The sequence below is a fragment of the Leguminivora glycinivorella genome, chromosome 21, assembly GCF_023078275.1.
Source record: "Leguminivora glycinivorella isolate SPB_JAAS2020 chromosome 21, LegGlyc_1.1, whole genome shotgun sequence".
Taxonomy (NCBI): domain Eukaryota; kingdom Metazoa; phylum Arthropoda; class Insecta; order Lepidoptera; family Tortricidae; genus Leguminivora; species Leguminivora glycinivorella.
In genome coordinates, this window is record NC_062991.1 from 5,497,573 (window position 1) to 5,525,544 (window position 27,972).

General features: G+C 36.6%; 1 protein-coding gene across 2 annotated transcripts in view; it reads left to right on the forward strand.

Moving 5' to 3' along the window:
- LOC125237347 (solute carrier family 41 member 2-like) overlaps positions 1-27,972 on the forward strand; it is a 113,114-nt gene that overhangs the window by 30,960 nt on the left and 54,182 nt on the right. Inside the window, exons 1-2 of one of the 2 annotated variants that reach the window (XM_048144342.1) lie at positions 5,879-6,417; positions 23,828-23,952. In XM_048144342.1, the coding sequence (XP_048000299.1) occupies positions 6,336-6,417; positions 23,828-23,952 (207 nt within the window). In that variant the 5' untranslated portion in view covers positions 5,879-6,335. Of the gene's footprint in view, positions 1-5,878; positions 6,418-23,827; positions 23,953-27,972 lie in introns of those variants that run through there. The other variant, XM_048144341.1, reaches the window with a different exon arrangement.

Sequence of the window (27,972 nt, forward strand, 5' to 3'; positions counted from 1 at the left end):
ATAAAATAAAAGTTACGTTAAATAAAAGTAAGATAATAAAAATGTATTACCTAGGTTTTTTCTTATTTCTATGTTATAGTCTACATTTGTTGACTTAGATAAGCCTGGATACTCGAGATTAACTTTAACTGTCAGTTGTCAGATTGTCATTTGTTTCATTTCAAATATCGAACGTTTAAAAAATAAAACAAATGACAGATCGATGAACTCCGATCGCAAATAATATGATTCTTTCTTCTGAACAGAACGTTCTAAATTTGAATGTAATTTAAGTATCGGTTGCCGATATCGTAAAGTAAAAATTAAGATGCACTAGCAGATTTAGATTTTAATACAGGTCATTTGCTTATCACTTCTAAGCATATTATAGAGAACTTATGATACTTATGTATGTAGATGAAAATGATTAAATTAATAAACAGTTCGCAATGTAAGTAACATCGCATAAAGAATTCGCTTGCTATCTATATGGGCCCCTTATAATCCGTACTATCTTATTATCTCGTTATGATAATTTCGTTAGTCCACTAGAAATGTATTAATCCATATAGATAGACAGATTAGATATGTATTAGATGATAGAATACGTGGAATTTAGTAAAATTGATAAAAAAACTGTAATTTGAAACGATTAGTGTCATTTCGCGTTTTACATATACCTATCACAATAATATCAATTGCCATCGCATCAGACGAAAGTCAAAATGACCAGTGGGCGAAACATATCCCGTGATAATACAGTATGTAAACCAACGAAAACCATTTACTGAAGCCTGTTAATATTTAAGTTACACAGAGCAACTTTTACTATGGGACCAACACCCAAAACGCGAAATAAAAATTTACTCTCCCATAGGAAATACTTACTATAAAATAAAACTACCTATGAAACTGTCAGAAGATATTTTCGTGATTTCGGGGTTGATCCCATAGTAAAAGTTTCTCAGTATCACCTGGACATTTACGGGTTACAGTAAATGGTTTTCGTTAGTTTACATACTGTATATAGACTTGTGCTTCCTTTTGCACGTTTAGTAGGTGTGAAAGGGACCAACGCGATAAGCTACTGTTTTTTTTGTGCGCTAACGCTTAGGCCCTAAGGGTCCGTAGCCAAGAGTCGCTCCAATACTGAAGAGCGATAGAGAGAGATAACAATGACACGATACGGTGCGTCAACGATGGTACTCTTTGCTACAAGTCCTGCTGGCCTAGCCGAGATGACAGTCGTTGACATTGATGCTAGACGCCGATCACAGAACTAGATTTAGGGCCGGTTGCATCAAACCATCTGTCACCGTTAAAGCGTTCGTTAAATTTTATAATATGGGAAGTTCCATAGACGTTTGCTGCGTGACGATGATGTGTCTGTCAAATGTGGTTGATGCAACTGGCCCTTAGATAGAAGAAACAAGTTCATCTATTTGTATAGGGGCCGAGCGTGTCAGATTTTGTACTGAAGTTGTTACTTGCCTGTGATTTTAAATAATTTATGTCTCAGGCCCTTGAGTGTTCGTAATTTTTATGTTGTTGCAATGAAATATCACGTAACGAGGCATTTTTAATGTTTTCGTTGACTTCAACTTACAAAAATTGACACCCGAAAGCTGCAAGCTGCGATTAAAGACGGACAACTCAGTGGATTTACTGAGTTCATTTGACACGCTAAGTAGATACGTTTGCTTGATCTAAACGAAATCGAAACACAGTCTCTGTCCCGCCAATACGGAACAGCGAGAGAGATAGCTAGTTACGATATAACCAGGGAGCGTACTTTTCATGCCGTGATCCCAAATAGTTTTATTGTAAATTATTAATCATTAGTCGTCAATCATTTTAATCGTGTACAAATTCTTCAAATACAGTAGTCCATTTACATGTGGCATAAATAATACCTACTTGAAATGTGAAACGTGAATAAAATGATTTGATTTGTTTTTATAAATAAATTTAATTAAATAGTATTGATAACAACACATTACAATAAAGACGTAGAAAAGAGAATTTCGCTCTAACGTAAAGCACACCATCCTTCTTGCATTCATTACCATGCAAAGAAATTAACAATAAAACAATTTGTGATCACCTTATATGGAGCGTGACGTTAAATTGATGTCATCGGCACGAAAAGTACGCTCCCTGGATATAACCATAAGAGTTTGTTACGTACCAAGTTTCGTAGTGAACGTGCTAAAAGATCATGCGCACTACTACTAACGCCATCCAGCGATAATAGTTGGTACTACTAAGTTTTCGTTGAGGCGTATCAATAATGAGTAGTCTCATTAGATTCGGACAAAAAACTTAATTAATATTTGCTCCGCGCTTGTGGCGCCGCCCTAGCGGGTACGGGACTTATTGGTTATTTGATAGTCAAACCAAGCTAAGTTGGCAGTGATTCTGATAGGCCAGTCCCAAGCTATTTCGATTGCTGTGTAAACGTCATAGGTAAATATTGTTAATAGGTATCAATTAATCAATAAATCAATCAATCAATCTTTATTGCACCATGGTAAATATACAAAAGATGTTACAATTAGGTGTACTACATGCAGTCTCTCGGACCCTAGGGTATAGCAAACATTTCCTTAAGCTAAGTTTAATCAATTATTAAATTATGTTAGTATAAAATACACTTAACAATAGTTTTTGGACATGAGATAGGCACTGTGTTATTGAATAAAACTATCATTCAGAAAATCTGTGACTGAATGTGAATAATATGCTTTTTCTGCGAGGAGCGATTTCAACTTATTAACATATATACTGTCCCTTTTTGTTACTTATTGTTTGTGCCAATACGGAAGAGCGGTAGACAGAGCTAACAAAGGTAACGGTATGAGCGTTAGCGATAGTGACGTTGGCTAATTACCCTTATCTTTGAACTTTGACCGCGCGATTTATTTTACTAATTATCTTTATTAAATGACTATTGAAATTCTATTAATAGCTTTGAACAAGTGGTCAATATCAATACCACTAGATTACTATTTTATTTGCAATCTGCGTAAAGGATTGCCGATCATTATTGTGAAATACACGGTAATCTGGAATAATCGGAAATTAAGGGCCCATTTAGACGGTACGAGAACTCGCATACGAGTTTTATTACATTGCGGTATTTGATGGCTGTGCAAAATTGTATGTAACCTCAACAGCCCGCATTGTAACTAAAATCGCATGCGAGTTCGCACGCCGCCTAAATCAGGTCTAATGTTAGCGGTGGTCGATGGAATGTGATCGAAGTACCAGTGATCGACAGTGTTTCAATCTTAAGTCATTATTAATAAATGTGACTGAAGGGTGTCATCTAATGGGAATTTGCGTGTCAAGCACCGGTACTTTTACATAGTGTACATTTTACACTTTGATTTTACATGTAAAGGTTTATTAATTATAAGTAAATCGGATTTTTTCTGTGTTTGATAAATAAACCATTGAACTACATCATTCTATAGTATTACAGAACCAGTGGGCTACACTTCGGCGTTGTCATCACTTTCCATCAGGTGCGACTAAGTGCGTTTTCACATTATCCGATATCGGATGTCGGAAGGATTTCAAAGGCAAAAATCAAAGATGGCGGCTTCAATGTATGGGATATCGGTCCTACATCCGATACCGGATCGGATAATGTGAAAACGCACTGTCAATCACTGGCCAGTTTATTATTTAAAAAAAAATGGTTATAATGTGTATATATATATACTTTGCTCTCCACCTGATTGATGGAGATGTTTACATTTTATATAATATATCTTAGACGTTAATTATGCATTTCTTGTTTATCGGAAACATAAATAACTTTTATCTTAATGAGTTCGAGCCCCAAAAATAACATATTACTATGATACGAGGATAGGGTGCAATCATAATGAAAAATCAGATGTTTTGTGAGATTTGTGAACTATGCGTTTGTCAACCTTTATATAATTAAAAGCCCATCTTATTAGAAAATTAAAATACGATGAACAAAAAGGATTTTTATTTATTTATTTTTATGAGATGACCATCGCTATAATTATTTATAGTAGATATTTCAGTTAATCCTCTAAATTGTGTCCAATTATTGTTTTTTTTATAGCGGGGCTTTGTAATTTTGTATCACTTTTAACTAGTTTTCCATTCGCAAAACGTATACATCTGTCAATCTTACATCTACATGATGATGATTGAATACCTTACCCTACAACTGCCCTATATTCTTCCCCGGGCAGACGTCAAAAATCATAATCTTTTATTTATCAAATAAATAGAATAAAAAATAAAAATAGCCTTTATTTACTAAAGCTTTCATCTACACGTATACTATTTCTGCTTATTATCTATTTGTTTTTATTTATAACTGTAATATATTACTATTTTTTTCCCATTGACAACTTCAACTTCAGTCTTGTCTTTTGAGGACATAGGCCTCTTCCAAAGCCTTCCAGTAGGCCTAGCACATGATGGCCGCGGGAGTATGTCGCCGCGAGATAGACTACCTGTCCTGACATATCATTAATACAATTAGACAAAGACGTGTCATCTATCTCGCGGCGACATACTCCCGCGGCCATCATGTGCTAGGCCTACAGGTATCAGTATCTCTCTTTCCTGAGCTAGTTCACTCCGCCTATCTTTTTAAAGTCATGAGACCATCGGAGGTTGGGCCTTCCTCTCTTCCTTGTGTGGCCCCGTGGGTACCAGTTTATGAGGTCTGTCGTCCACTTATGACCGGCTCTAAAAGCTCCAGCCCTTCTCTAATGATGGGGACTTTTATCAAATAGGGTAAAATAATGGAAACAAGATAACAGACAGACAAACATTTACTTTAATATTCGCAATAAGCAATAATTACACAATTGATGGATGAGCGGCCAAGACATACTCTGAGGCTAAGTTATGAACAAAAAAATTAGGCAGGTTTATTTCAACCGGTTATTATACGTAGGTGTACGTATTTATCTACACGAAATACCTACTGTGTATTTGAAATGTAATTTTTTTTGAAATCATGATCATATTTGAAATTGCTTGTAAACAAAAATAGTTCGTGATCAGCAGCGCAGGCTTCGTCAAGTGGACATAAAACAAATAAAGTAATCCGCAACAGGCTTTGTCAAACTTAAACACTATAAACTACGCTATGGTGTCATGCCACCCCAGACCGTACCTAGCCAAAATGTTCCCATAACACTGGCCGCGTTACCTCACTGAAGGAGGATCTCTAAGCCGTCGACCCAATTCCCACACAAACTCCTTAGCCTCCGCTCGTACGAGCACTGGTGCTTTTACATTGAGTACATGAAAAAATAGGTATTGATTTATTTTCTAAAAAGATAACATATTTTTTTTGAGTGCTGGAAAAAGATGTATGTATATGCTGCTAAAAGAGAGATATATCACGATAGTAGACAGGCTTTTTTATAGTAACAGAAAAACTCTGGCCTGCGTACGCTTTCTTTGTTCTTTAGGGAAATAAGGAAATAACATATACATTCTTCTATCCCACTCAATACAGTCTGACTCAACAGATCCTTGAGGTATATTCTGATTGCAATGACAGGTTATATAAAATTTATCCATTTACTTTTCTGTTTGTAGAAATATCGCTTTTTGATGGTCTGCCAGATCCCCATAAAATCATAATTGTTATTTAGAAAATTAAAAGCAGATTCACTGAATTCGCCTTCTTAATTTAGCCTGGGAGAATAATAGAAGCCAGTAGAAAATAAATCAACTTCATAACTGCTATTACAATCAAAATAAACACTACGTCCTCAAAAACTAGATCTACCGAATCGGTCATAAGTGGCATAACAGACAACAAAGTGTGGCCCTGTACGTAACCGTGACTTAAAATGTGAGTGGACGCGCCTTAAGCAACACTCAGTAATCGGAACACTGTCTACGGATCACACGTCTTTACAAATACAATTGTTATACACGTATTTACAAATTAAAAAGTTAATTAAATGACGCAGGAAATGCTTTTTTGCGAATTGAGGAAGTACCTAGTATACCTACCCGCTTGAGCGCGCGCCATTCTTCGCCAGACGGTAGAAGTAGATGGAATGGTTGCTAATAGTAGAATCAAGAGAACGTGATATGTTATCAATGATAAGACAATGCCAGTAGCTGAGTGTTCTTAGTGAATAAAAAGTGAAATAATTGCCAAAAACCACGTTTTAAAAATCTAAAAATGTGATTATATGTTACTTTTGAGTGTTTTCTGTAAATAAAATCTAAAATACAAGGTTTAAAGAGATAGTTTAAGACCTTGGTGTTATAAAAGCAATACGTACCATAGATAAAAGCCAAAGTGAATTGTTGATAAATAAAAGTGAAGTGTCAAAATGTCGTTGATAAACATGGGGGCAAAATTGGAGATTTTTATAGATGGATATTTTAATAGGATGAATGGATACACTACTATAGGTAATGTATTTATTTTGTTTATATAGATTCTTATCGTTATTATCTTAACTAAGATTTTGTCTATGTCATTATTTTAGTCTATAATAGACACACAGTAGATAGACTTCGTGTACGATGTATTTACTGTGGTTTACTTTTTTCCAATATTTTACTGTAGATTTTTGTACCTATCACAAATTTCTTTTAAAGTATCTAATTTTATATGGACAAAATATTTTTCCCAAAATATTTACCGCAATTAATCTTACAGCTACATTTATATTATTTATTAGTATTTGATTGCTAATCCTTTAGCGCTTATTATTATTAGACAGAAAGTACGAGCAACTATAATTTTCGGTCTGTTTGGTAGCTTACCGATTTGAGGGATTTTGATAAAGATATATTTTTTACAAATGGTCCATTCATCAATCATCAATCATCAATGGTTCATTCATTTTTAAAATTACAACCTGCAGCTAGTATGTAAATATTTCCTAATATTCAACCTTGTGCTGTATCTCGCATTTCGCACATGGAACAGTCTATAATCACGTTTAGGCTAGTTTCCTAATAGTCAAATCAGCTTATTTTTAAGAACTGACAAATCACAAAACGATTCGCTAATATGGAATTACTATAAAATACTGAGGAGTGACGTCACGGTCAATTCATTCACTTTATATCTTTTCTTTGACTTATTAAATAGAAATTATGTTTAAACATAACTACTGTTCATATTTTTCTTCTAATTATGAGGTGCTTTATTTCGTGCACTGCGTAAAATATTTTATTTTAAGTATAGGAAACTAGCCTATTGTCATCTCTTAATAAATGTGCTAATAATGATTTCGATTATCAACGCATTATAGATTGTTAAAATTGCACAATATTTGCTAACAGGCTTTACGAGTATATACGCTGTACGTATCATATGATTTTCATTAAGCAATCTCATACAAATATTATTTTCTTCCAAATAAAAATGAGAAATTGATACTTAGTACATATTTTTAAATTAAAGGAAAAATTCACACCTCCGGTTAGGACTCGAACCTGCGACCTCTGGCCCCCGGGGCCCTGGAAAGGCCAGAGGTCGTAGGTTTGAGTCCTGCCGGAGGTGTGAATTTTTCCATTTTTCCTTTAATTTAGTAATATGTAATATCGCTCGCAGACGTTTCTGCATGATAAAAACAAATTGAGAAATTGATAGATTTATATTTTTATATATACCTATATCACATGTGATACATATAACATTATATAACTCAACGTTGAAATCATCTTTTATTCTTAAAAAAAATTGCAAAGGTTATTTTTTTACTTGTTTTCAGGTTGTAAATTGATTAGGTATATATCGGTAAAAAACTGTGACTGGAATTTAACAAATCAATTAAAAACCGCAGTTACTTTTCCATACTAAACCTTAATAATAATTATCAGGTCGTTAACCGCCGATCTATATATATATATATATACTATATTTATCAGTATGGAAACACCCCGGCTCGGTGTTCAAAACAAACAATATTATTTCCTCTGGTATCAAATGCATGTACATTGTAAACATAGTAAAGTATGCATTACTTGCAAATGGTAACAATAATTAATGGTGGAGTGGAATTTAATAGACTTTGCAAATAATGTAAACAAAATGATCAGATAATGAGCCCGCTTGGAACATTACAAAAATTAGGTCTTGATGCGATATGGATGGGATGATATGTCGTTAGTGTCCAAAAAAAATAGAACATTCTCATACAGATTGACCGAGCCCCGCGGTAAACCCAAGAGGCTCGTGTTGTGGGTACTCAGACATCGGTACATATAATACTTAGGTATACACCGTGTTGTTTTTGTTTTCCGTTAAATTCGACACGTAGCTAGGTTCATTATCAGGAACCACCCTGTATATCACTTTTAGTTAAATTCGTAAAAAAAAAATTTTCATACATAATAAATGAATTTATTAGTGTGAGAGACCCTTAAGAATAACATTCAAGTTAGTGTCAAGTGATTGACGGCACATGTCAAAACAAATAACATTAGGAATTGGTAAAGGTTGTCACACACGTGTTCAGTAATTATCTTTATTTTTTAAATAACTCGATAACCGTAAGAGTTAAGACGCTAGTTTCTTAGAGAAATTAATTGTATTTGATCTAAAGAACCTTCCCTTAGACAGTTTTCACATTATCCGATCCGATATCGGATGTCGGAAGGATTTCAACCTAGAAAAATCCAAGATGGCGCCTGTAATGTATATTAGGATATCTAGTGAGCGTACCCTAAAGGTGTACATCCGATATCGGATCGGATAATGTTTTTTTCAAACTTTATCGCATTTATAGTTAACGGAATTCAATAAAAACAGGTTTTACTTGTACTTAATACATAGAAAACATTCATGACTCAGGAACAAATATATCTGTGCTCATCACACAAATAAAATGGGAGTTAAACCCAGACCAACAGCTCAGCAGGCAGGGTCACTATCCACTAAGCTAGAGCGGTCGTCAAATGACTTTTTTGTTTGAAGATATACATAGGGTGCATTGGAGTAATTTCAAATTACAGAAATGCTCGGGTAATTTCGAAAGGGGAATCATGATATGATGGAAATAATGGTGATTTTTATGTGACTTTCGAAATATGTACCCTAGTCATTTTTGATAAGGATAATCCGATTCATATCGTATTCAGCTCTATTGTCACATCTCGGACACTGGTCATCAAATATATGAACGAGGCGCGTTCCTAGTTGTATGAATGAGATATGACAGGTCGAGTCATTTTTGATAAGGACAATCCGATTCATATCGTATTCAGAGCTGTATTGTTGTCGGTACTTGACTTAAGGTACCTACTTACATTTGTGGAAAGATAATTCCTATATTTACTTCTTCGAACTTTGTATTATAAGTAAATATTTACCTTACTTCTGACATTTAACCCCGTATTTTATGTTATTGCAAAGAGATTGTTTAAAAAATTGTCGAATTTAAATATAGGTACTTTAGACGATCGCGATATGGCCTAGTGTGTTGTGATAAAGTAACCATAAGCCGCGGTCCTGGGTTCAAATCCCAGTAAGGGCATTTATTTGACAAGCCTTCTTGATCTTATCGTGGAGATGCCAATCGGTCACTCTACGTAGTGGTCATTCCAATTACCGCTCTTTCGTTATTAGTTGCACCGCTACAATGCGCTGTGGAGGAATAATAATTGTAACTTTGGTTAGGCCAACAGGGCGCGTAGACAAGATGACTTTCACGCTCCGAAGAATTTCGTAATTACATAGCCGTTCCGTATAATGCGTCAGAAAAACATAGCTTTGTGACGTAACAGACATGTAGTGACACTAGTGATATTTTGTTTATTTTACCGATTCCTTTCATAAAGCGCGGATCCAGCTTCGTCCCCAGGGGGGGGGTCACGTGGTAAAGGCCCGGGCCCCAGGGGGGGGGGGGTCATCCTCCTTGCGTTATCCCGGCATTTGCCACGGCTCATGGGAGCCTGAGGTCCGCTTTGACAACTAATCCCAAAGCGACTGCCATCTGACCTTCCAACCCGAAGGGTAAACTAGACCTTATTGGAATTAGTTCGGTTTCCTTACGATGTTTTCCTTCACCGAAAAGCGACTGGCAAATATCAAATGATATTATTATGATATGGATGTCCTTCTCATGGGAGCGATTTTTAGAATATTGAATCATCAGCCTCTTGCGCATCTGCCACGGCTCATGGGAGCCTGGGGTCCGCTTTGACAACTAGAATATTGAATCACTGATTTAAACTTTCACGATTTTTACACATATTTAAAATTGCAAACGGGACTTAATCTCTGATCGTGTCTGCTCCGAAACCACGGGGACAATGCCGTCCTTGAAACGTCGGAGGTTAGTGTTTAAATTAAAACATAGTAATACGCGATTAAGTCCCGTTTGCAATTTTAAATAGAATATTGAGTATTCATCAGTATCCTCCTGGGGTTCAATTCCTAATAATAGGACAAAATACCTACGATGAAATTTGAACCTACGTTAAATAGAATTGAGTTGCTTTTGTTTTGATTCGTTCGATTTTCAAACATGAGGATATATGAGTATAAATTTAATTTAATGTTAATATCGATTCCACGGTTCTCTACTGTCTTACCATGCTACGAGATATCCGAACACTGGAAGAGTATAAATAATATCAGTTAAGAGAGTTATAAATTAGCATTAATAGAATTGTATATTTCCAAATTGTTACATTTTGTATAAGTGCACTAGGGTAATTCTTAGAACAAATTAAATTATCCCCATAGAACATAATTTGATTACTACTATTTTAATTATAAACTGAAATAAATGTCATATACAAAGAAAAAATCCGAATGGCCGAGTGGTTTGAGGCATCCGTCGCGATAACGGAGGACGCTGGTTCCAATCCAGCTTTGGACATTTGGAGGCCTTGGTCATTTTTTCTTTGTATATGACATTTATTTCAGTGCACTAGGGTAATTCCGACCATTATGTCTATCATATCAAGATTCCCCTTTCGGAATTAGCAGATCATTTTTGTCATTCGGAAATACCCTAATGCAAGGTGCATTTAGTATTTTTTTTTTCCTTTTTATGTTTGACAATAATAGCCGAATCGTTTATGTTAAACTGTCGTGTGTAACCGGACTTCCGCGATACAGGCTTTGCCTAGTGTGAAAGTCACAGTGAGTAATGAAATTGTAGCTCTGTCTCAATTATAAATAAATTATTAATATTCTAATACACTATCCAAAGGGTATTTAAAATTACATTATTTTCTTACATAAATTATTGGCTCAATAGCTCAGTAGTTAAAACGCAATCGTACATAATAGTATACAGAAAAAACACAAATAAATCGTTATATATTATACTTACTTAACCAACGGTGTACCTTAATATCTAGTCATTAAGGTTCAAATTGCCATTTAACAAAAGATATGGTACAGACAAAGCATTAACTATAGACACAGACTAAGTGTCAAAAGTATGTACTTATCAACAACCTTAACAGGTAAGCAATAAAGTCGTGAATACATGTTTATGGCACGTTGTCCGTATATACAGCGTGTGGATTCCATACGGGTGAATAATGTATCCAGTTATAGTATCTAACTATACAAATCATATAGTATAATCATTTTATTAAAAAGTGTTATTAATTAAGAGTAATTATTTTTTTAAATCTGACCAAGCAGCAATGTACGCCGTCCATATTAACTTGACATGACATAGGTAGGTACGCTAATTGATGTGGACGTAATACATTGCGTGCTGAATTATTATGTATGAAAAAAAAATCTCATCTATTCAATAAAAAAACATGTAGTTGGGCTCCTTAGGTCCAATACTAATCGTTATTCAAATATTCGCCCGTATGAAATACACACGCTGTATATTTAGTACATAATTAACTTATGGTACATTATTAACTTTATTGACATGATTGTCCTATTGTTATATTGTCATAGGACATGTGTTTAACATAAACGTGGTGGTAATTATAATGTTCGACGGTCAACAGATAGTGTCTATCTATTCTATTCTACGTTGTTGTTTATCAACTTCCATATCATAAGTTTTCTATAATATGTTTAGGAGCGATAAGCAATAACACGCTTCAGGAGGGGTCAATTCTCCATACAAACGCTCTCGAATATTTCCTCCCTGGTTTTTGAAGATTACTATTATTTTTATCTGTGTCGGACCGTTTTGATTTTTTTGATTTTTTTTTAAACACTAGAGCCCATCAAAAATTTCTAAAAACGGCCTTATTGATTATGGCGCAAAAAAAGGTGTGGTATTCAAAATTGGTAACAATTGGCAAAAAAAAGTATGACCGTTTACTTTTCACGGTATTTCATTGTTCATTGGGCAGCAGTGATCGCTTATCATCAGGCGACCTGTCTGCTCGTTTACCTCCTATCCCATAAAAATAATGTTATTCAGATTCTCAAAGTTCGTTACGATTGATTACGTTTTGAAGGAGGAAATAGTCGAGAGCGGAACCTCGACTTTAAAGATTTCTTCGCAATATCTTTTCACTGAGTTGTTCTTAATGGGCAATTTTTTTCGATAAATCTAGTTAATAATACTAGCAATATTAAACTAGAAATCCCAAATTAGAAGGGGGGGGGCTCCTTTCTATTTTAGCATTTGCTAACCCGTTAAGTCTTCTTCTACTGCATCTCAATTTTTACTTTACCTACCATATCGACAACCAACCCTTTTTACAGTTTTTACATTCAAATTTAGAACGTTTACTGTTCAGAAGGAAGAATGAAACAAAAGCGATGAACTAAAATAGCATGTTTGCTATTTTAGTTCATCGCTTTTGTTTCATTTCAAATATCGAAAAGTCATTTATGCAACTTCCTCCTTTTATTTCTACACTATATTTAATTATTTATTCAGGTCTATACTTATTTGCCTGTCGAAAATTTAAAGCACCGTATCATCATAACGATGTACGACTATAGTATATTATATAACGGTAACGTTATGAAGGCTATAAAAGTTGAGTACCGCGGTTAGGCCACGAAGGCTTGCCGAGTGGCCTAAGTAAGGTACGAGACTTTTATAGCCTTCATAATGTTACGATTGTATACTATACTTTTTCTACGACAGCCACATACATACCTATTCGAGAATAATAAAATGGGTTAGTTACTTACTTCATGTAATGAATGGGAATATTTGTGTGGATCGTCGTAGCATTGAGTATTCTGTCCACAATGTTGATGGCGAGAACTTGTTGCACAATTCTTCAAAATATGCCAACAACGCCGTTTCAGAGAAAGTTGAAACATTTTTTTGCAATTTCCATGTCAAAACAATCATAACATTTTTGGTACGCTTTATCTGACTTTTCATGTAACAAATTGTCAGTCACTTTGAGCGCCCATAGCCTTGATTTCTTCGGAAGCGAATTTTTCACCAGAATCACTCATAATTACTTATGTTTTTGCACAATAACGTCGAATTAAAACAAACTACACACCACCGAAATAGTTCAAATAGTTTCGTGATAAGTTTACAAATGTCAAACATACCATAGACAAGAGAAATAGAAAATAAGCCGGTTTTCAATTACGAAAAATGTGGTTGCGTTCAAGAATATTTAAATGTCGAATGTAAAATTATTGGATAAACTTATGATTTTTACCTTTGTTTTGCAATATCTAATATGTAAAACGCATTTAAGTTTATTTTTTCATCTTGATTTAAATTATGAACCTAAATATTATATTATTTATTAAAAGTTACTTATTACTGTAAATGAAAACATACCTGATAAATGGAAGTTGTGCTTTAAAAAAAAAATTAACAGAACTCCTATATTCATATGATTACTGCTAGCAGTAATCCTATGAACCTATAGACAAATAGACTTTCTCATCGTTACTCAAATGAACTTAATTTGGATACCGCTGACAATAATCTAATTGACAGATTTAAGTGCTGGAGTAGAAAAAGTACTTACTTATATACTGTAGTGTACTCTAAAAACACTCGTGTCGAATTAAATTATTTCTAACGCTCGTGTTATAATTTATCGTCACACGTTTCAAATTTCCACTTTTCCACATTGAAATCTTAATTAAAAATTTAATTATGTGTTTATTTGAGACATCAAATGGACCAAATATGTGTTAGAAAATTCCATTTCTATCTACGTTAGTAGAAAACTAACTCACTAATTCACCATTTAATAGATTTTAAGCATTTCATTACCCATAAAAGAGATTTAGCTTATTTGCTATCATGTTTAGAGCGTTTTCATATTCTCCGATCCGATATCGGATGTAGGATGTCAAAGATGTCGCCTTTAATACATAGGATATAATCCCACATCCGATATAATATGATAAAATAATGTGAAAATGTGTAAGAATGCTTTTGAAACAGCAGGCAGTGGGCAAGAGCCCCACACCACACGGCAGGGCATCGAAGCCATCTGTTCGCTTACAAATATAATCTAAGAAGTTTCATTAGGGGTACACAACCGTTTACAATATTTTTATATTAAAGGAAAAAATGGAAAAATTTACGCTTCCGGCGGGACTTGAACCCGCACCATTTTTGCAATCCGTGCAATGCTCTTACCAATTGAGTTACGGAAGCCACGCCGGACTTCGCAAATCTTTCCATGCCTTTCCTTTTGTACACACGTCTTGGAGTTTCCTTTAATATAAAAATGTTTAGAATCGTGTGCAGACGTTTCTGCTTAATAAAAAAAATTAATTTCGTTTACAATATTATGGTACAGTCAGCCAAAAAAGTGGTTTACCACTGTTCGACCTTATGTGTTTAAAAATAATATCGTAAAGTGGTAAACCACTTTCTTGCCTGACAGTACATGGTACGAGCCCCAATGCAAATGATATCGTCTAGTATGAAAAAAATATTATGTCCTAACTTCGACCTCAAAATTCAGGATGAATTAGATGATTAGTAGAACATGTAACATAAAAACAAGAGAGCTTATAATGCATATTTTATTTATTCAAAACATAAATTAACAATTTTCCTCACTAGTAAACAAAAAAACATAATTTCACCAAATGTAACACTCGCAAAAAAGTTCGTCTTCAGCGTAGCCGATGCAGAAAAGAACAACTACCACTTGGTGGCGTCACCTTTTGCATCTAAAACGGCCTTAATTCTGAGCGGCATTGTATCTACCAACTGTCTATACTCCTCAGGGGTTATTCCATTCCAGACACCCACAAGTTTCTCCTTAAAATCAGCTTTGGATTTAGAAGGATCTTTTCGCAACTTTTTCTTCATTTACCACTACAAAGTTTTTATGGGAGACAAGTCTGGACTGCTGGATGGCCATGATATGGTAGGAATTTGTTTTTGTTTCAGCCACTCCATCGTTGTCTTGCCAGTATGACATAAGGCACCATCTCGTTGAAAAGTAAATCCATTTATATACTTGAACTTTCTTATAGACGGTAGTGAACTCTATTCCAAGATGCTTTTGTATTTCTCTGCATTGACGGTTCCATCTATAAATTGCAGACATCCCACACCCTGTGCCGACATACAGCCCCAAATCATTTAAAGATGCTGGAAACTACACCTTGCGTTCAAGACAGTCTTTGTCATCATCCAGCATCAACTAAAACACGGAACCGTCTCAGTTGATGCTGGATGATTGTATGCGCCGTAGATCTTGGCAAAAAAAGGTCTTTGGATATTTTGGAACGTAGATTTGCCGCTATTGTTACTGGAAATTATAATTTTCCTCACTGATTCAGGCACCGACTTACCTCTTGCTATTTTGGTATAAAAATGTTGTAGAATAATTATATTTTTTACAGAATTTACCTTTTTATGTAGCCGTATATCATATCAAACGACTTATAATATTATTAATTCAATTTAAAATATTATTGTATAATATTAATCTTACTAAACTATTTTTATTTAAAATAGACGACCTATTATGCCTCAAATATGAACTAGGCGTATTTTTTTGCTTTAGATATGTTATTTTTATGATATGATTATATTAAAACATATAACATTAGGGCATTTTGTACGGCGCAAGATTAAACTAGTTTTAATAGCTTAGTGTGTCGTGTATTCCATTTATCATCAAAGTCAATCTGGGTTTAAATACCAGTTTCGGAAATAAATATCGCACGTTGAAGTGTGACTAGACGATATCATTTGCATTGGGGCTCGTAGTCCCCGATTTGAAATTCGAATCTTTTAGAATGTCAAACAGAACGAGTAGTTGATCACTTGATCAGGCATTCAGAAACAGTCATAGTCATAGGATGTTCACCGGACAATTTAGACGGGGGCAATTTCAACTAATCGGAATATTTTCCATGTTTAACACTTAACTAGTCAAGCGCGGATCCAGCTTCTTGCCCAGGGGGGGGTCACGTGGTAAAGACCCGGGGTCCCAGGGGGGGGTCACGTGGTCTATTTGTATGGCCAACTTAGGCTCCAGGGGGGGTCATGACCCCCATGACGCCCCCCCCTGGATCCGCGCATGTAACTAGTGCCATATGTGTCCACTGAACACGCGTGCCATACAGTTAGGAGCACAACTGAGTCAATATTAATCCCTTGATAAATGTAAATAATTTGATGGCAATAAACACAAAAAATACTAAACGCAGAATAAATACTCCTTGGGTGCTACAAAACTGCCTTACAATTTTTTTATTTTAATTTATACATTTTGTATTATTATTTCATACCAAAATCTGTTTGTCATCTCATCTCATTCTCAATTCAGTCACTTATTTAAAGTAATCAATCGTTTAAATCCATACTAATATTATAAATGGTCTGTTTGTTTGTGTCGGTTTGTTTGTCCGTTGTTCACGGCAAAACGGAGCAACGTATTGACGTGACTTTTTGAGTGAAGATAGCTGAAAGGATGGAGAATGACATAGGCTACTTGTTGTCTCTTTCTAACCTCCTCAAAATGGGCGGTGGAAGTTTCCGCAATTTCCGACATATTTTTGTAAGTACATAATTATTGTAGAAAACTTATCTTATACAATGGATATGTAGATAGAGTGCAGTATCAATATCCCTAATCCCCTTCACGAATAGGCCATCCCTTCTTAGCCCCCCCCCCTCCAACGTCTCGCGAGCGTAGCGTCGGGTCAACTGTATGGAAAAACGCTACAGGGACCCTTACAGTACTATTTCATTATCATTAGGTACAACCACTACTAAAATAAAGTACTATTCCTATGTCATATCAAGCGTAATTTGTAGTGTAAATCGATAAGACCTGCATATCGTAGGAAACTTAATTGTGTCTTTGTACACAAATAAGTTTAGGCCGAAAACCTATTGGCCTACATACCATTACTACTGTTACATTTATTCACAAATATTACAATCAATTTTAAGTTCGTGGCTAGTATAACCTGACCTTAAGGTGCGTAATAACACTAATAACATCCATGTATAATCATTCATAATAACATTCTATTTGCTTTGTTACTGCGCTTTGAAGTCAGTTAGTTAGGCAAAACTGTATATAAGGTCCTAATTTATTAGTTGCAGATATTTTAACACATGATACTTTACATTAAAATAATTAACTTTAAATATAAATTAAGAAATCTTTTCATGTAACTTTTTTGATTTCATTTTCCTAACAAAAACATTAATTATAATTTCGTCTAAAAAAAATCATCATGTGCATTATCACATGTCACAATAACACTGTCTGTCATGTCAACAATTGTTTGTTGTAAATGTCGTAAAGGTTCGGCGGGAAAACTGCACATGTCATTGAAGTGGCCAGTTACAGTTAAGTGGTACGTAAAAGAGGTACTAGAATCTGTTCAATGAGTTTTCATTTAATAATCACATAAACAGGGTGTTCTTACGTAGCAAATTTGTTTTTCCGTTTTCTCCAAAAAATCATCGTAAAAGCTATAATGTTTCACGGTTTAATATATTCCAGAGACCGAGTACTATCAGCTGTAAAAATATCTGCATCTAATAAATTAGGACCTTATATATTTGAATCATCACCGTCATCCTCCTTGCGTTATCCTCGCATTTGCCACGGCTCATGGGAGCCTGGGGTCCGCTTTGATAACTAATCCCAAGATTTGGCGTAGGCGTTTTTACGAAAGCGACTGCTATCTGACCTTCCAACCTGAAGGGTAAACTAGACCTTAAATATTGGAATTAGTCCGGTTTCCTCACGATGTTTTCCTTCGCCGATTTGGCAAATATCAAATGACATTTCGCACACATACTTTGCACGTAACACTGGTTTGAGGCACAACAGTTGGTCAGCTTTCCGAATAACACTGTTACGTATAACAACAAAACAAAATCGACTCGGAACCTTGATGCTTCTGACCTGGTTAACTTTCCCCAGTGCACTTAGAACCTTGTCGTTGTAAAAAGCTGAATGCAACGCTATCACACCGATTTGAAGGAGCATGCGGTTTTTACTGCGGTAAAGTTGCAACATGTTTATTAGTTCTGTCCGAATTATTAATTGAAAAATTTCAATGGTAAACAGTCAATGCGTAAGATTACATAAGTACGAGTATGAATCATAAAAACATAACTGTTGCAGAATGTAGTTTGTATACTCATGTATAAGACTAGCAACATTAATTTATTCATAGTTTCCATGGTTACATATATAATGCTTCTTTTTGGACAATACATCATTCGTCTCACACGTACTTCTGGTTTATTATTAACTAGCTTTTACCCGCGGCTTCGCCCGCGTAATAAAAGTATTCATTAAGATTTTCATTTGGATCCTTAGGTTTCTCTGGTATATTTATCTGCGATTATTTCGATTGCACATAATACTTTTGCTTGCAATGATTGTAGAAATATCACACATCGACCACAGCGTAGGTAATTCTATATACGCTGGGGAAACCTTTATAAACATCCCACATAGCCCGTATTTCGACACTATATGATCGGTGGGTAAAAAGTACTTTTTTCTATTATCCCTTACAATTTTTTACATTTTGCTTATACTTATCGCAAACGTAATCTTCAAGCAAGCAAACAACGATCGTCTTAGAGCACTTTGATTGTAAGAGACCGCCGACCGATTATCCGTATCCCTCTAACGATACCCATATTATCCGTATCCGTATCCGTTTCCGTATCCGTATCCGTATCCCTATCCGTATCCCTATCTCTATCCCTATCGCTATCGCTATCGCTATCGCTATCGCTAACGCTATGGCTATCGCTATCCCTATCGCTATTCCTATCGCTATCCCTATCCCTTATCAAGATAACACTAAGTTCTCGCGCTTTGTACACATATTTAAAGTCACATACAGGTCGAAAGCGATTAATTAACATTATTTTTACCTTTTTTCCCAACGTTTCGGCCAGGTTGCACTGGCCGTGGTCGCGGAAGACTGACGTCCCAGCAAAATGTCACCGGAGATGTAAACAACACAAAACTACCCGATATTAATTTATATAAATGTTCGGGGTAGACAAATAAATATAATTTACCCGCATGTAATTATTTACGACATCACATTAGAAACCTCAAAAATAACAGTACTTCTCCACTATTTAATGGATGTTATTATACATATAAACCTTCCTCTTGAATCACTCTATCTATTAAAAAAAACCGCATCAAAATCCGTTGCGTTGTTTCAAAGATTTAAGCATACAAAGGGACATAGGGACATAGGGACAGAAAAAGTGACTTTGTTTTATACTATGTAGTGATATAAAATACTTTTCCCCTCACTAGCTCGGAAACACGTGTTTTATCCTTTAATACCAGCGGGTAAAAACACATTTTATCCACTAGTGGGTAAAGTAATTTGACCTTGAATATAGTCAAATTAACTGCTTTACAATTGATAAAAATAGGTAAATCTAGATTGAAGATGATTTATCACCTGTGGAACTACTGGAAGCAGTGATAAACGCATTTTTTGCGTTGTAGTTTCCTCGCTATAGTGAGGGGAAAAGTTTTGTGTTACACATGCAAATGTATTTTACTTCTCGTGTATTGAAAAATTCGCTAAGTTCAGGATTCTATTCTCGAACCACTCGCTTCGCTCGTGGTTCAACTATAGAATCCTTTCACTTGCTCGTTTTTCAATTCCACGCTCGGCGTTAAAATACAACTTTGCCCCCTTGTATAACAAATAACTATTAATGGACCCTAGGCCAAACATATTGCACAAATAAATAAATAGTGGGGGACCTCAAGATCAACTTAGCTAACACCAAACTAAGCAAATCTTGTACTATGGGTGCTAGGTATACTTACTTATATAGATAAATACATATTTATATAAATAGAAAACATCCATAACTCAGGAACAAATATTTTGTGCTCATCACACAAATAAATGCCCTTACCGGGATTCGAACCCGGGACCGCGGCTTAGCAGGCAGGGTCACTACGCGCTAGGCCAGACCGGTCGTCAATAAAGTCAATAATGTAGTATAATACGCCACGCCGCGGTCCCGGGTTCGAATCCCGGTAAGGGCATTTATTTGTGTGATGAGCACAGATATTTGTTCCTGAGTCATGGATGTCTTCTATGTATATAAGTATTTGTATATTATATATATCGTTGTCTGAGTACCTGCAACACAAGCCTTCTTGAGCTTACCGTGGGGCTCATTCAATCTGTGTAAGGATGTCCTATAATATTTATTTATTTATTTATTTAATACCAAGCGCGGATCCAGCTTCGTGCCCAGGGGGGGGTCACGTGGTAAAGGCCCGGGGCCCCAGGGGGAGGGGTCACGTGGTCTATTTGTATGGCCAACTTAAGCTCCAGGGGGGGGGACATGACCCCCATGACCCCCCCCCCTGGATCCGCGCATGGATAATACTGATAATGATATAGTACATTACATCAGAGGCCGGGAAAATGAAGATTTCGGGCCAAGTGGGTATATACCGGATAGGGATACGAGGCCGGGAATCCGTTTTCACGCCGAGGCATGTATAGTGCTTTTCTCAAACATACAATGAAATAAAAAAAATGCTCTAAAGGACAATATTTTATAAAAAAAGTTACTTTCAGGCCTAGGCCTAAAAAATAATATGAAATCCCTTTACAGTCCTCTCGAGTTGTTGCGCCCAAAAAGCGATACTTCCCAGCCCATTTTCAGGAACGTAAAGACAATATTTCATTGCATGTTTGAGAAAAGGTATTTTTTAATACCTACTTCTTACTTACGAATATTTATCTTAGCGTGCACTGCACGTGCAGCCGTTATCTAAAGATAAAATCGGATAAAGTATGTATTGAATCATGCGGGTTCCGTAGCTGGTTGTTTTTCAAAATAAATCTCGACAAATAAATCTCGAAAAAAAAAAGCGCTGGTAGCTTAGGAGGTTGCGGGTTCGAACCCCGGCGGAATAAAGTTTTTCGGAACTTATGTGCGAAATGTCATATGATATTTTGATAACTATTTACCAGTCGCTTTTCGGTGAAGGAAAACATCGCGAGGAAACCGGACTAATTCAAATGAGGCCTAGTTACCCTTCGGGCTGGAAGGTCAGACGGCAGTCGCTTTCGTAAAAACTAGTGTCCACGGGATTAGTTGTCAAAGCGGACCCCAGGCTCCCATGAGCCGTGGCAAATGCCGGGATAACGCAAGGAGGATGATGATGATCTCGAAAAATCGAATTTCACCAGATCTGGACGTGTTTAGGGTTATTCTTCTCAGGATCACTAGCTGATTCGATCCCGACGATAAAAGAATGTGGCCCAAATTTTTCATACAAAATTCGAGTTTCTAATACGTCACACTCGTAGTCCCTGTTGCTACACATTTTTTTATCGTCAGGATCGAATCAGCTCGCGATTTTGAGAAGAATGAGAGAAATTCGATATTCGAGATTTATTTTGAAAAACGCCCAGCTGTAGATCCGCATAACTAGCTCAATCTCAATACTTAAGTTACAAATCATATCAAAATATAAGTACCTTTTTTATAGTTATTAAGTGAAATGGTTGTGACATAGGGACGAACAGATAGGGCAGACGGATACAACGACACAATAAGGGTTCCTTTTCGAAAAAAAGAAAAATCGTTTGTTGTCACAACACTGAGCAAAGACAAAAAAAAGTAAAACTTATAAACTGACACTGGAGTTTTTTTAGCCCAAACCAAACTAGAGACTAAACATTTTCAGATTAAATAAAACTTAATTACAGATGTACTGCGAAAAGATTTGCCTTCGTATTGTTACGAAAATGTACGAACGTGTCATGCTATTTCAGTCAGTCTCAGTACAAGATGTACTGCAATTGACTGAACTAGCATGACAAATACGAACTTTTCTGGAAAACATACATACATACATACATACAATCACGCCTGTATCCCATAAAGGGGTAGGCAGAACACATGAAACTACTAAAGCTTCAGTGCCACTCTTGGCAAATAAGGGGTTGAAAGAAACGAAACTGTGACATTGCAGTGACAGGTTGCCAGCCTCTCGCCTACGCCACAATTTAACCCATATCCCATAGTCGCCTTCTACGGCACCCACGGGAAGAAAGGGGTGGTGAAATTCTTAACCACACAGGTTTTCTGGAAAAATACGAAGGAAACCCTTTTCGCAGTACATCTGTAGCCCATTACCTATAGCTTTTCCTATTTTGGATCTGGAAGTCCTGCACTGAGAGAAATTTGCATTGTGAATTTAACAAGTTCGACTTGTTGCGGTTTATCCGTTTGAATCAGCTAAATGTATGTTTAAAACAATATTGTTGTGTCAGGTTGTTTTTATAAAATCGACTTGTTGATTCAAATATATTGCCGATTCAAATGACAAGTAGCTTGTTGTTTGAACCAAAGAGCACGTAGGCGCTATTATAACCAAAAAACTTGTTGAACGAACATGAAAACTGGTTGTATTTTCTCTCAGTGTGGAACCCTAAAAGTGACAAATGTGCTGTCATCGGATCGTCAGTGGCGCTTACGTCCCGCGGTGTTATATTTGTATACGAACACCGCTCATAACGCCGTAAGCGCCATCGACATTAAGGTCCCTTTACCCAGATAACGTCACAAATCTAAATATTAAGATCAATCTGTTTTCAGCTTCTGTCATCTTTCTTCGTATTGCATCTTCTCATCATGAGATGAGAAGATGATATCTCAAGTGTTTATTCCTTTTATGACGCACGTAAATCACGGAGCCACTGTCTACTTGACTTGATTGATACATACTTCAAGTCAAGTCATTATTCAGGCTATTCCCTCTAGTCTTACCGCGTAGTTTTACCAGTTGAACAACTGGGAATTTTCTTCCCAATAGACTTACTGATAGTAAGGGCTAGAGCGAAGGCCAAAGGGCAAACAATCTAGAAATAGGAACCCCGTCGAAACAGTTGTCGCGTCTGGTTTCGTACAAAGAAAGCAAAGTCTTACAATCAGTAAGGCTATTGGGAAGAAAATTCCCAATGGTTCAACTGCTAAAACTACAGGGAATAGGTCAATTATTCACTACTTCTGCAAATAATATTAGGTGGTTAGACTATAGAAGTGACTATTTACTACGTAATACATATTATGTCAGTATGCTAATATTTGGTAGCTGCACTTTTCAATTGCAACTAGATACAAATAAAATTGTAAACTGAAATAGAATAGAAAACCCAAAAGAAAAAGCGACCGTGTCTACAGGTGGTCGAGCCGGGGATCGAACCAAGGTCTTTAGCTTACGCGGCTAACGTTTTAACCACTTAACCACCGGTGGCCGGGTGGTATCTATTTCAGTTTAGTCCTTACATCAAGTGAAGCTACACATGTTAAAAGTGCAACTAACATTGCAAGTTTCTCATGGGAGTAAAATAAATCCTCCTCCTGGAAATGAGATCTCTAAGAAAAAAAAATATTAATTTTACCTCTTTTTTTGTACACAGATGAGAAACTCGGAGAAACAGAGGTCACCATGGGGTCAATAAACAGCAACGGGGACTTCTGTCCGGGCGATCCGCCGGACAAGAAGATTACAGAGGCGGACGCCGAAAAACAACCACTTTCTGGCGTGAGTATATTATACCAGTACTATCATTATCTACTTATCATAGGTCCATGAGGCCTAAGAAATACGCGTAAATGTAGACTTCTGTTCGAGAGGCGGATGCCGACAAACCATGCACTTTCTGGCGAGAGTTCTGAGGACTTGTGCGGGCAATCTGTCGGGCAAAAAAATGCCTAAACTACTGACAACAACGAACTCATATAATAACAAGACTGACTGACTGACATCGCTGACTGACAAGTATAAGCCGTATACACCTGCTATCAGACATACAGACACACACGCATGCACAAACACATAACACAGAATATCTATTAGTTGGGTTACTTCAGATGCAAAATCTTTAGATGGCAAATTAGAGAAAATACACCCTGTTGTTTCGAAAACCAAGAAAATTTCCCGGAATTTCTCCGATCTGCCAGATGTTACGATCGGCCATCGATATATTTACAAGCTAAATTTTAAGATAAGATAAGATAATTTTTTATTGCACATATAAAAGAAAGGTTACAAAAATGGTACAGAGTTATTATATAGTAATGCGCAAAGCGTTGCGTATACAGAAGCAGCAGTAGGCCTAGCACATGATGGCCGCGGGAGTATGTCGCCGCGAGATAGATGACACGTCTTTGTCTAATTGTATTAATGGCATAAGGACAGGTAGTCTATCTCGCGGCGACATACTCTCGCGGCCATCATGTGCTAGGCCTGCAGAGGTCCCTTGGCCAGGCCTGTATCGCGTATCGCGGGAGACCTGAATAAATAATAACATATGATATGACCCATTTTCTTACCTCATAAGATTACAAAGCCCTGAATCACGTAACCGCGTGACTGTTCAAATAATCTGGTGATTAGATCATTATGATGACCTGACTAGAGGACGATTAGATTCTTAGTGTGAGGCCTGAGTGCAAGCGCGGATCCAGCTTCGTGCCCAGGGGGGGGGGTCACGTGGTAAAGGCCCGGGGCCCCAGGGGGGGTCACGTGGTCTATTTGTATGGCCAACTTAGGCTGCAGGGGGGGGTCATGACCCCCATGACCCCCCCCGGATGCCTGATTGCACGCTCATGTTAGGCGTGCAGCGGGGCGGGCGTGCAGCGTGCATTGTCAAACAATTGAAGCTGATACAAGTGTCCTGAGTCGACGCTGCATAAGATAAGATAAGATAAGATAAGATAAGATAAGATATGATTCATTGTATAACTGTGTACAAAGATATTTACAATACTACAATTTGAGAACCTACAGTTTATCCATCACGGACGTACAATATAATTTCCTTACACTAAACTATAACTAATAACTAAACTATCTATATTTCTATAACTGTCGCGTACCACTCCAACAGGGCGACCGCGGGGTGAGGTGACAGCGGGGAGCAGCCATCTTCGGGATTGACTTACTTACTAGCCACCGCGGCCATGACTCGGCTCTTTACATTTTTGTATATATTTTTTTTATAATTAAAATCATAGTAACAATTCTTTGGAGTTCATATTCAAGCATCCACAACCCGGATAGCCCCTCAACAATAACTAAATATTATCTACATTAAAAGTAAAAAAAAAAAAAAAAAAAAACTATAACTAATTAATACATGAATTCACTATTGTCGTAAGCATCAAACTCTTTCATGCTGTAGAATACTCTACCAATAAGCCACTTTTTGAGAACACTTTTAAATAGATTGTATGCACGCTTGCCCGCCCCGCTGACCGGTCCACACCGAGCGTCCACTAAGGCCTCACACTTAAAGCTCGGCCATACATGCGCGCTTTGTGAGCGTAGTGTTAGCGGAGCGCAATGATAGCGGTGCGCCGGACGATGGGGTCTGCCGTTGCGCCCAACGGACGCCGGCGGGAACTAAGCGCGGATTGCGAGCAGAATGCGCGCGCATTCCGCACCGCTAACGCTACGCTATTAAAACGCTTTATGTGTGGCGGAGGCTTAGATCGATAATGATAATGAGGTAATGACCTGACTTTATTTGACCGTGTGATCCGTGTCGTGGTAAGATTATGATCATCTCGTTCTATTTGAGGTTAGTGAAGAATAATCACGATAACCTAACTTTGTATGCAGATTTGTAGATAATTAACTATTTTGAAGTAGACAGATTGAAAACAGGCGTTGCTTGGCACAGGTACACCTTAATTGGCGTATCTATGTATTTCCGTACAATTAGGTATAATAAGCGTAGGTATGATCATAGATATTTCATCTTTGGATCAGGATTAATCCACATTATAGTTTTAATAGTACATTATCATACAAAGTAGTGTGCTAGGTCATAACAGACGAGGCGAAATTGTGCGTACTGAACAAGTCTATTACCCTTATTACTTTCTAATCTTAACTAGATATTTAATTTGTCATGTCCTGTCAGATAACTATTCTACGCCTTTATGACTGTTATTCTTAAGGTTCCGCAGTTATTAATTAAAATTATTATGTATATTACCTATGAAGCAAAAAATATCGAATTAAACAGAAAGCGATACACGCCTTAATTGACTAGCATGGTCGCGCGTTAAATGATAAAACATCAGGCCGTCCCTATCGCACTATTTGTAAGTGCGATAGAGACGCGCCGATGCGATAAAGTTTATCCAACTACTTAGTGTTCTTCGCCCGGGTAGCTTCTGTTAATAACCCTCAACCACAGATTATTAATAAGTTACTAACGTAACAGATTCTTCACTTGCCCGCAAAACGACAAATACCTACGCTTTAAAGCATAGTTAATTTAGAATTGGTACGCGATGGGAGGAATTTAATTTTTAAATGAAAAGAAAAAAGTAAACAATATTTTTTATTGCAGAATATAAAAGATCGTTTATTAATTTATAGCGTGTCACATATATTTCAATCATTCAGTATGTTTATGCACAAAATTACGGACTTTTCTGAAAATAGTATTCATCATCGACCCAGACCAAGGGGATTTTTCACGTATTTGTTCACAGTGCATTTTCGCCGGTCAACGTCCATCATCAATAACTTATAAACGCAAAAAGTTAGATCAACCAAATTTCTAATATAGAGTTATCAACGTATTAAAATTAAGATGTGATTATCAGTTTTTTTTAATTTTTAAATATATTATTTTTATTCGTCGCTAAACGCGTGCCAATATTTACTATGTTAACTATGCTTTATTTAACTAATACTAATAAGTTCCTACGCGAAACTCAGAAGAATAGTAGGTACATGCCACGCGACTACACAGGCAGGCGCGTGACACCCCTCGGCCACTTGTTCATTCGAATGAACGGCTAGCGTGTAGGTACTTAACGGCCCAGCCACGACATTGGTCTAAGCGCGACAGCGGTGAGCGGCAGCCATACGTACGAATGAAAAGTCCCATCGCTGTGTCTCGCTCTAATGTATGGCCGCCGCTCACCGCTGCCGCGCTTAGACTAATGTCGTGGCTGAGCCGTAACGCGCGACCGCGAGCGAGTGACGTAGACACTTCGACGACGTGTCGAATTTAACCAAATCATAAAAATCACGATGTATAAAACTTTAATATTCATAAGTTTATTTTACCTTATGACACAAAAGGTCCTATTAATCTTATCAATGCAAATTAACTCTGCACAGCATTTTAAAAACCATAAGCACATAGTTAAAGCGGTCGTAATAATTATACATTATTGTCTTATCGTGAAGTACCGTAGCTAATGTTTAAAGTTTAGTTTTATGCACGGATTTCGTGAGAATATCTTAACTTCATTAAAGTAATTGATATGGTAATCAGGGTGACTGATTAAGTAATAAAAATTGCATTATTTTATGTTTCTTATGATCTTATCAATGATAAAATCTTTATTTACACTAAACATATATTTATATAGTTATATAAAAAACTAAGACTGAACTTAATCTAGCTTATATCTAAAATACGCCCTTGAGGCATTGTACCAAAGATACTGGCGACATTACCTCGCTGTATCGCAATGCTGATACGTTGAGCGAGGAAGGCGCCAGCTCTTCGGTCACAAGTTATCTCAACCAGAC